The following is a 10,756-nucleotide window of genomic DNA, read 5'->3' as shown; positions in this document are numbered from 1 at the left end:
ACTTAACAACAACAACAGCTATACTGATAGCCATATTAATTAAGGGAGCCCTGGTGTGGCGCTTTAAGGTAAGCACTGCACTGTGAATCACAAGGTTGATAGTTCACGCCCACCAGCCACTCCGTGAGACAAAGATGAGGAACTTTCTGCTTCAGCAAAGGTTTAAAGCCTCAGAAATCCTATGTTGTTGTTAAGTGCTGTCGAATCGGTTCCGATGCATAGCAACCCTGTACAGAATTTCCAAGGAGCAACTAATGGGTTTGAACCACTGACCTTGCATTTAGCTGCCCAGTGCTTATCCTACAGCGTCACACCAGTGCTCCATACAGGGTCACTATGAGTTGAACTCGATTCCACGGCACTTAAACATGTAAAAAGTTGTGTCTTACCCTCAGTGTTCTCAATGACTTTACTTAGTAAAACTTTGTGTTTCAGCTTTAAAATAGAAACTTTCCTCTCTTTCGAGATTAGGAAATCAAAAACAGAAACCACTAAAACTTCAAATGGTGTTTTTTAAAAAATAAATGTTTATTTTAAGTAATAAAGTAATGTTCAAACATTATCCAAAGCTTGTGCTCCATTTAACAAGTAAAAAAGAATACTTCTGAAAAAAAGTTTACAATTAGGTACAAAATACTTGAGAATATACTTTGACACTCACTGGGTATTTTTAAAAAATAAGTTTTGCTAATGTAGCTGCTGAAACAAGATATTCACAGCGTCAGTTAAAATAAACAAGTCATTAATGAGAAGTGTCATTAATGGACCGTTTGCCTTCCAAAATAAGACTTGCGTAAGAACTCCCTTTAGAACTACGGTAAACTTGGTTCAGCAATGTAGACATCCAAATACCTTACGTTCTCCCTGACAAATATCATTTATTTACATCTGTGGATCCACAAACGAGGTTCGCAAGCCACGGTAGTTAATGAAGCATCTAGTGGTACCCATACTGATAGAGAAACACTCATTGTGGCAATTACAGAATCACACCTCATAATTATTGTAAAGGGCTATTACCAAGGCTTCTACTTTTCTGTTCCATGTACATTTTTCTGAAGGTTGCAAACACTTCCTTTGAATCTTTTCCTGTGTTTTGTATTGTCTCAATTCCATCTGCACTGATGCTTCTCTTCGGATGTTTCAATTTCGGTAAATCCTTGTTATCTAAAGACACACACAAAATTTATGCACCCCAATGTGAGGTATGGCAATATTGAAATAATCAAATTTAAGAGGACAAAATAGGCATCTATCACCTATGAGTTGTGTTTAGGACAGTACACAAGAGGACAAGGCGCTAAATGTTTAGCAGATAAAACCTACTCCTCACTTAATCAACTATCTTGTTAATCAGCATTTAACATTTATGACAAAAGTAAAAAATCTACTTTCCAACTGTTTACCATATTAAAGACAGACATCTGGCAGTAACAAGCACTGAGGTGCGGGGCAGGAGTAGCACAGACTGTGATAGTTAGATATCCATTTGGCTGAGCCATGGTTCTCAGTGGTTTGGAAGTTGTGTAGGAATTTGATAGTTGTCTAATGATGCAATCAGCCTCCATTTTCCCATACGCATAATGTCCTAGTTTTTGGAACCTAACCGTGTTGGTAAGTGAGGTGTAGATGTATTGTTCTTTACCTGCCAACTATAAATTACATGCATAGGCTCTGGTAGCGTAGTGGTTACGAATCGGGCTGTGAACCTTAAGGTCAGCGGTTCGAAACTACCAGCTGCTCCGCGGGAGAAAGATGAGGCTTTCTACTCCCGTAGAGATTTACACCCTCGGAAACCCTGTACAGGGTCGCTATGGGTCGGAACTGACTCGACGGCACTTAACAACAAGGCTATACTTTACCTCTCCTTTTGGGGCTCTTTACTATTCTCAACATCACATCATCACTGTCCAGGTGTGTTCTGATCCAGACCACTTGCCAACATTTGCACACTTTATTGTGACCAGGGTCTTTTTAATAACTATCTAGAGCACAAATGCCAATCAATTCAGATCAGGGCATCAACCAGTTCAGTCAGGGGTAACAAAGCAAAACTGGGATTGGACCAAAAATTGTTAACTTTGGGTAATCCTGAATGCTACTTGATGGGAAAAGTTATAGGGTGAAGTCTCAGCATGGGAGATTCTGAAGAGGCATACTATGCCCTTTCAGGAGTCTGGTACATGCCACTGGACTTGTACAGTAACATTATTTTCAAAGCAGTGCAGTTGGCCACCAGCTTTGAACCAGACACCAGTGTTTTTCACTCAGCCTGTCAAGACATTTGGGTGCTGTGCAATGCACACGATGTACTTGTATACCAAGAGAAATATGGAGTTTCTAAAAAGGTTTTGGGCTATAATTCCCCCCATTCTGGTAAACATTACTGTTCATCTACCTTCAAATAGTTCAGGTCTGTTCCGGTATGGCTTTGTCAGCCATGACTGGACAGGAATGAACTGGTTTTATAGCACTGCTTCAAGCAGCTTTACAGTCAATGGGAAGGGCAGCTCTAATATTCTAAGACATGCCGATGCTTTTCTGCCTGTTTCTTTAGACCTACTGAGGGTTTTGTTATGCTCAACTATTCTAGCTTTGATGGCCATAGCTTTTCCTGCCTCTGTGCATTCCTAGATCCGATTTAATCTCATTAACATCTTTCCCTTATTAATAAATCCAAGACTTGTAATTCCTGTTCTTGCCATAATTTATGGATAATGCAGTCTCGGTTTTCCTCTTACTGCCTAGGTGGATCTTTGAGACACTACATTTCAGTCAAGTATTCCGTCTTGAATAATTCTCTATTCAAATTCAAATCTTTCCTAGGCCTCATTTTCCTGACTCTGTAATGTAGATGCCTAAGATGTGTTTCAATAGTTGATTTCTATTAGGTCTATCACATCCTGCACAGCTTGTTTTTACCTTATTTATTTCTCAATGGGCACCATTCACATTTCAAATTTATATTCAAGCTTATTTAAAAGATTTATATATAGCTCTTTGGAAGCATGTGCCATTTTTCTGACCTAATTCTTGCCTGGCTCACTGTTTATCTTAAGCGTAGATTTCATTTTTTATTCTGCACCAAAGACATGCATTGTTCAGGGTTAGTTCCATTTGTCTCAAATGTCTTTTAGGTTTCATACTTCCATTTTCTTCCTTCCACCTTAACGAATCAGTCGACACTGATTTCTATCTCATGATAGCCTACGCTGCTTTTCGCTCACCTTGCTTCAGATTTTATTTTGCACTGTGCTCAGGCTTTTGTTTCTTCTTGCTGTAACTCTTACAGAAAAAGTCTGCTAATACCAACCCCGTATTTCACTAGTTTCTTATGTAATTATTTTCTTACCAAAAACAAATAAACCAGTTTCCTACATTACAGGGTTGCCACCATTCATACATGCAAACACTGACTGAAAAGAGCATGAGTAAATTATTTCATAATAGGTTCATAATTATAATCTACCTTACAAAGCAGAGTGGTAATATAAGCAAAATAAAACATTTAAATAAATTATTTTACCTATTTTTTGATTGGCTTCCTGCATCCTTCGCTCTTTATTAGCACATTTTAGCCAGGCGTCTTTACTTTTCATTCCTGAAACTATTTAAACATTCATTTTCAGTTCAAGAGATTGTTACTTATCTGTTTTAGTATTACAATAAAGGAAAATCATGGAAGTACCACAATAGATGTTAAAAAGACTAGATGTATCCAAATATAATCCTAAAAAAAGACCAGGAAAAATGATTTCTCTTATAAGTGCTTTAAATACTTGGATTTAAAAATTAGTTGCTTCAAAAGTTTATCTTTATTATATAATTGTTTCTCCCACTTAAACTGAATATACCAAGACATTTCAGAACACATGAGATAAACAAAATCGTATTGTCAAACCTATTTCAATTCATCCCTTACATCCATCTTTTAAGAATCTGGTTGAAAAAATATACTGAAATCACTTAAAAGCAAAAACATTTACTTTGTAATCAATTTCATTACATATCCCTATCATCACCTTCCAAGATAATGTATCCTTTGTATGTTGTAGTATAGGCTTGTGCACAGATACTCTGAAAAGCACTGCAGACTAAAATGTCTTACTCAAATCTTTAGCTCCAATCTGAATTTCTTAGTACAGTGATTTCTGTATCTAGTATCTCTATCCTAGCTATTTGTTTTCTCTCTTCTACATTAAGTCTAGTCTGGCTTTAGACAATTACAATACATGACAAGACTGTTCCCAAAGTCCTACATCATGAGCAGACTAGATATTAACATTTAAACTTTGTTGTGGAAAAGCGCCGTTGAGTCAGTTCTGACCCACAGCAATCCTATATAGGGTTTGCAAGGGGCAGCTGGTGGGTTTTAATTACCGACTATGCATTAGCAGTCCGGTGCTTATCCTAACAGTGCCACACCAGGGCCCCATTTAAACTTAAATGCTACCAATTTAACTTCACTGGTAACACGACTGCTTCAAAATGACAGTAAGGCAAACCACTTATATCCATAGGAACAAAAAATATTAAACTAATAACCATTAAATATTGCATTAATATTCAGAGCAAAAATTACAAATTCATGGTGCGACAATACAAAGTCCAATGGAGAATCTACAAAAGCCAGGCTCTTAAAATAATGTATATTGGCATGTTTCTAACTTTGTATTCGGCAAATTATACAATGTTAACACACCTCATTGTTATTTACTATAGCTTAAACAAATTTTGCCCAATGAAGCATTAGTATACTGAGATTAACAAACACAAAGTAACGGCAAAATACATCAGAGCTACCCAGATGAGAGTTGATAACCCACTTATTGACATGCAGATAACTCTTTACCACCAAGAAAATTATACTGGACCTTGTAGAGGTGCTTGTTCTGTCTTAACAGGCTTCAGTTTCTTTCCTTCTTCACCAACATTAGTATTCTCAAATAGTACATCTGGGCATAACTTGAACTCCAGCATTGCTGAGTTTACTATAGTATCTCTCACAGGTAAAAGACTTTTAGATTTATTTTCTTGCGTCCTCTCTCTATCAGTATTAGGCTTTCTGGGGGAATTGTCCAATTTTGAGAGAGAAATGCTCTCTTGTTCAATGCATTTAAATGCAACCCTGTTCAGGTATTGTTTCCTTTGATCCTTTGCTTGGGGAGCCCTTGGAATGACTTCATCTTCACTGTTTATACTGGGTAAATGTTTGACTATTTTGGTTTTATCCATCCATATTTTACCAGTCTGCTTCCCACTACCTTTTTCTTTAACATTCTTTGAACTCTTATGTTTTTTAGACTCCTCAGAATGGTGGGTCTTAAAGGTTTTACCATGGCTTGTTGAAATATTTGATGATTCTTTAGAAGTCTGTATGCTACTGTCTCTTTCATTTAATTTCCCACAACCCTCTATTCGCAAGGAATGTTTACGAGGTATGATGTATTCAGTATTGCATGGCACATTTTTCATTTTCTCAATTATACAGCTTTTCTTTGCCTTATTATGTACTGCTTCTTTATGCTTCTGCCTTTCTAAATATTCCTTAGGTGTTAAAACTCTCTTAATTTTACATGAACTCTCCTTCGAGTCTGAGGACTTAACATTTGAATTTGAAGATTTCATTAAACTTCTATGGATATTGACTTCCAGGTTTGTGGATTTTACTTCTGTTGACACTGTCTTTTCCTTAACACTGGTTCTTTCACTTGAGTCTGCCAAAGAATTATATAATTGGAATGAATTTCCCCCATTTTTATTCTGTTCCTGCTTATCATGTTTCTTCTTCCTTTCTATAGCAAATGTATTTCCGTGGTCTGGCTTCCTGTTTTCTAAAAGTTTATACCTGGAGCCTCCCGCTTTGAATTTCAATTTTATCTTCTCTGGTACATTTTTCTTGTACATTTCTTTATTTGTCAAAATTACCGTCTTTGCTTTTAGTGGACATGAGTTTTGTGCAGTATGTTTCTTGTGCAGGCTTTCTTCAGAATCTTGTTCACAAAATTTCATCATTTTACTACTGGAGTGGAAAGTTACTTCATGGAACTTAAATTTTCTTTTTCTTTTGTGACTCTGCAGGGGAGGATCTAGTTTTTTATCACACTTAGATGAAAACTGATTAGGTGATTCTTTTCCTTTCTTTAGTGAACTGCTATGTTTTGTTTTGGGCTTATCTTTTATACTTTTGTCTTGTTGTATTTCATGATTAACATTTTTCCCATCTGGAAGAGTCACAGAGGTTTCCAGATCCTTATTTGGAGAACTATTACATTTAACAATAGTGATGTCTCTATCAGAGGCAATATCACCTTGTTTACAACTGTTGGTCTCTAGTGGGAAACACGGATCTTTCTTATTTTCTTTTGAAGCCAAGTTTTTGATGGAATTACACTGACACTGGGGTACTCCTTCATAAATCAAAGAGAGCCAACCCAATGCACAGCAGTGGATATCATCTTTCTGATCATTTGATACCACAGAATCATGATTCTCTCCTGCATGTGCTTTTGGATCACACTTGCCCCCTACTTCAGTGGAAGGCTTTTCCTTTGGAGGTTGTATCAAATTGTCTCCATCATTGGGTTTATCATCCTGTTCAGAAAATAATTCTTTCATCTGCTCTGAGCTTATTACTGTAATTTTTATTTCGTCTGTTGAGTCTTTGGAGTCACCAGCAGTTTTATCACAACTGGGATTTTTTGATATTTGGTCTGTTATTTGCTGGCCCACAGCAGCTTTGAGTGAGTTAACTGGTTCAATGCCATAGGGAAACTCTTTTAAAAGTTCTGACAGCTGATCATGTAGGTATAATGTAGGTATAATGGATGTCTTATCATTGAGAACTGCACTGTTTGCAGGATCTTGATTAGTATAATTATTGGGTGTATCAGTTTCTGGGATATCCTGTTGAACAACAGTCAAACAATCCATATCTCTAGTCTTGCTTTCTTGGTTAGTGATACACTCCAATTTCTTTTCCTCTAGACTTTCTCCTTTTGCTTCAGCAGACTTCAGTGATGGTGATCCTGAAGATGACAGAGACTTTGACTGACAAGTTATTTTAGAGTTAGTATCTGTGATCTGTACAATCTTTTCTTTTTGAAATGCAAAGTTTTTATTTGCTATAGTTTCATCTAGTTGTTCTTTCTGTTGTCTACAGCTAATAACTTGCTGATCAGGTAAAGATTTCTGTGGTTCAATCTTATCCAGAGACGAACAGTTGAATATCTTTGCTATTTGGGAATTATAAGATAGTTCACCTTCAACAAGAGAACAGATACTCGCAATCTGTAATGTATCACCACTCACAACAGTCCTATTGCTTGATTCATAGGAGACTTGCTGATTGCCACTCACACGGGGGCAAACTGAGATGTCTGCATTTGAAGAGGAGTGAACACTCACTTTTGATTTGGTATGTTTTCCTTGAAAGGCATTACGTATATCTTTTGAACTACAATTAGTTGACTTGTCCTGCTTTTCCTTTTGAATTACTGGAGAAATCTTAGTTGATGGTGTAGGACTTGCCACTAGTTCATTAACATTAGCTTTCAAAGGAGCAGTTACACTCTTATTTTCTGCCAATTGATTTTGTAAGCTACAAACACTCCCTTCTTTAATAACTGGGTACACTGTTTCAGGTAATACTTCAGTTGTCATTCCCTTGACAGATAATGCTTTGACATCTGAAAGAATTAGAGGTGACACTATAGCAATCTGAAGTTCTGATCCCTTTGTTATATTTGTACCTGAAGGCTCATAATTCTGCATTGCCACTGGCAAAGTTGCTCCTTGTTCTGAGTTATTTAACATTTTATCTTGAGAATTTCCCACAACGGCACATGGATTCTTATCATAGATGTCTACAGGATTTGAAATGTTAACTGTTGTTCTGTTTGTTTTCAACTCATTGCACAGTTTTTCTTCTGTATCTTCTGAAGGTTGTTTTTTCCACAGAGACAGACATGTTGTTAGCAATTCTATGGAACAGTGACTGTCACTTTTAGAAGACATTCCATCTGTTGAGGATTTCTGATCAAGGCAGAAATTATGTTTATTAGACGCACTCTGAATTTTCATGGTTTTCAAATTTGGTGGTTCACCTGTAGCTTGGGTATTCGCTTTCACTTCAAAATTATCTGGTTTAGGAGTTAATATAATTTTGTCCTTATTTTTATCTCTAAATATAAAGAAACTGAGTAGAGTCTTTTTATTTGCAGGTTGTGAAACAGGCTCCTTAAAAAGTACTAACTGTGGAGCGGTAACTGTTTCGGAATTTGTTGTCAGATTTTGGTCACCTCTAACATTCTGTGATGGAGATTGGGTACTATTTAATGTCTGGGTAATTTCAACAGCTGATGTCTTTAAAGAAGCTTGCAAGTCATGAAACGAGTCTTTCACTGGTATCTTTTCCAAACAGTCAGAGTTTAGTAAAGTAGGTTTGTCTTGGTCAAACTTTTTGCAATTAATATCCTGAATGTTGGAATTCAATGTATAGGGCGCTCTATTTGATTCTTCTGCACATTTCATTACAGTTGTTAGTTGACCCTCTGAAATCTTTGGGGTCACCTGGGTTAGCTGTGGCCCTGAAGGGACTTTGGAAGTCTCTTTCAGAGGTGATTCAGAATTCTGGGTTGATTCACCATGAGAAGGTACTTTACTACAACCTGCTGCCATCAAAAGTTTTTTATTTATTTTAATTTTCCTTGCAAGTTCAAAAAACTTCTTTTTCATTTCTATCAATGCTTCAATATCACTCACTAATCCTTCTTTTGTGACATTTGTGCCCAGTACTTGATTTGATGTTGAACTGCCACACTCCATTCTCTTATCTTGACTACTTTGAGCAACAGTCTGAACACCATCCTCAAGAGATCTAACTGGTTTATCAGCAGGCTTATTTACATTTCCATCTATATGCAAATTATAAAAATTTTCATTGGTGCCAATGTTTTCACTTACTTCCAAATTACAAAGATTTCCAATCGTAGTTGCTTCTTTATTAGGGTTTTGCCCCTGTTGTTGAAGCCCTCTATAAATGTCCTGCAAAATATCAGTTATGTGTGCTTCTTGATTCTGAGGATCTTCCATAGGTGAGTGTTTACTAGCATGCTGACTATTTTGCAACGGTTGGCTTGCATACTTACAGTCATAAGTAGTAGTAGGAGGTTTGTTATCAATTTGAGGAACTGCATATTGCTGTGGCTGTACAAGTACATTCCGTTGTGGCTGTACAGGTGCATTCTGCTGTGGCTGTACGGGTGTGTTCTGCTGTGGCTGTACAGCTGTGTTCTGTACAGGTATGCTCTGCTGTGGCTGTACAGGTATATTCTGCTGTGGCTGTACAGGTATATTCTGCTGTGGTTGTACAGGTATATTCTGCTGTGGCTGTGCAGGTGCATTCTGCTGTGGCTGTACAGGTATATTCTGCTGTAGCTGTACAGGTATATTCTGCTGTGGCTGTACAGGTATATTCTGCTGTGGCTGTACAGGTATATTCTGCTGTAGCTGTACAGGTGCATTCTGCTGTGATTGAAAAAACTGTTCAAAATTTGAAAGTGAATTATTTTTAGCATGTAACATTGCAGAGAGCATAGGGTTTTGTTTCTGAAGCGTAGGACCTCGTAATGATCTTTGCTGTGAATAACAGTGCTGCTTTGAAAGTGATCTATAATCTGGAAATGGCAATCCATTGGATGTATGCTGTTGTGGCCAGTTAACTTGTCGCTCTGATAAAGATGGGTTACGTCCTTGATAAATTACAGGACCTCTTACAGAATTAGAAGGAATAATTTGTAGCTGCATAGAATAAGTATTTGATGTTACAAATTGATTCTGTAGCACAGGAATATTGGATGTATTAGCTCCCAAACCCATTTGATTAGATACAATTGATCCTGTATGAGAATGCATAGGATTCCTTGCTGGTGCATTCAACCATGCATTTTGTGCAACCCCTGAAGATGTCTGCGAACTATGGTTTAGTTGTTTGGGTCCTGGAACATTTGGGTATATTTTTCTTTCTACCAATGTTTGTGAGGCCACACTTGTTCCATTATGCGTATCAGAAACAGACATTTGTTGAGGCATTGCATAATTTTTTATGCTGAGCAGTGGCTGAGAAACTGGATTTGAATTACTGGAAAACATGCAGGTTTCTTGGTTACTTCCAGGATAGTTGAAAGAACTCCGAGATGGTGAGGCAAGTGGGTTTACTGAAGTCTGGTGCAAAAACGAGGACTGGTTTTTAGGATACAGTGGTGGCATTGTAGCACTCTCTGGTTTTGCATTCCAATTCATTGTTGATTTGATATAGTTGCATATACTAACTATCAGTTGTTTTCAACATCAATAACCTGTAAGAATGAAAAATCTTTGATTAAAAAGCTGTTTTGCCTACATAGAACTTCTAAGAAAATTATTGACTATATCAACCATAATTCCTACCTTATTGAGTATACAAAAACAACAAGGATGCAACTATGAGGCAACTGTCAATAAACTCCTGGGGTGTTTAACATTCATTTTACACAACTGTTAGCTTTTGTCTTTTAAAACTAAGCAACAATTACTTTCTGCTTTTATTCTTATTTCAACTAGCTCTTTATTCAAAGTACACCATGCATATACTGCTTTGAAAAAAAAAAAGGAAAAATTTAAATACTACAAAAGAGAATATCTTAAAAATTCTTTATTGTCAATCCCCATTACCTAACTTCCCAGGGGTATTCATTGTTACCTATAACTCACAAAT

General features: G+C 36.9%; 1 protein-coding gene across 1 annotated transcript; it reads right to left on the bottom strand.

Annotated features, from left to right (window-relative positions):
* Window positions 1-1,000: 1,000 nt before the first annotated feature.
* On the bottom strand, window positions 1,001-10,302 carry KIAA1551 (KIAA1551 ortholog). Its single transcript, XM_006874769.1, has 6 exons — window positions 9,517-10,302; window positions 8,961-9,207; window positions 5,681-8,915; window positions 4,875-5,632; window positions 3,527-3,607; window positions 1,001-1,167 (listed from the first exon to the last, which is right to left on the bottom strand). The coding sequence occupies exons 1-6, from the start codon at window positions 10,300-10,302 to the stop codon at window positions 1,001-1,003; spliced, it is 5,274 nt and encodes a 1,757-aa protein (XP_006874831.1).
* Window positions 10,303-10,756: the final 454 nt, after the last annotated feature.

The sequence above is a fragment of the Chrysochloris asiatica genome, unplaced genomic scaffold, assembly GCF_000296735.1.
Source record: "Chrysochloris asiatica unplaced genomic scaffold, ChrAsi1.0 scaffold00299, whole genome shotgun sequence".
NCBI lineage: Eukaryota > Metazoa > Chordata > Mammalia > Afrosoricida > Chrysochloridae > Chrysochloris > Chrysochloris asiatica.
This window is presented reverse-complemented; position numbering and strand designations above follow the sequence as displayed.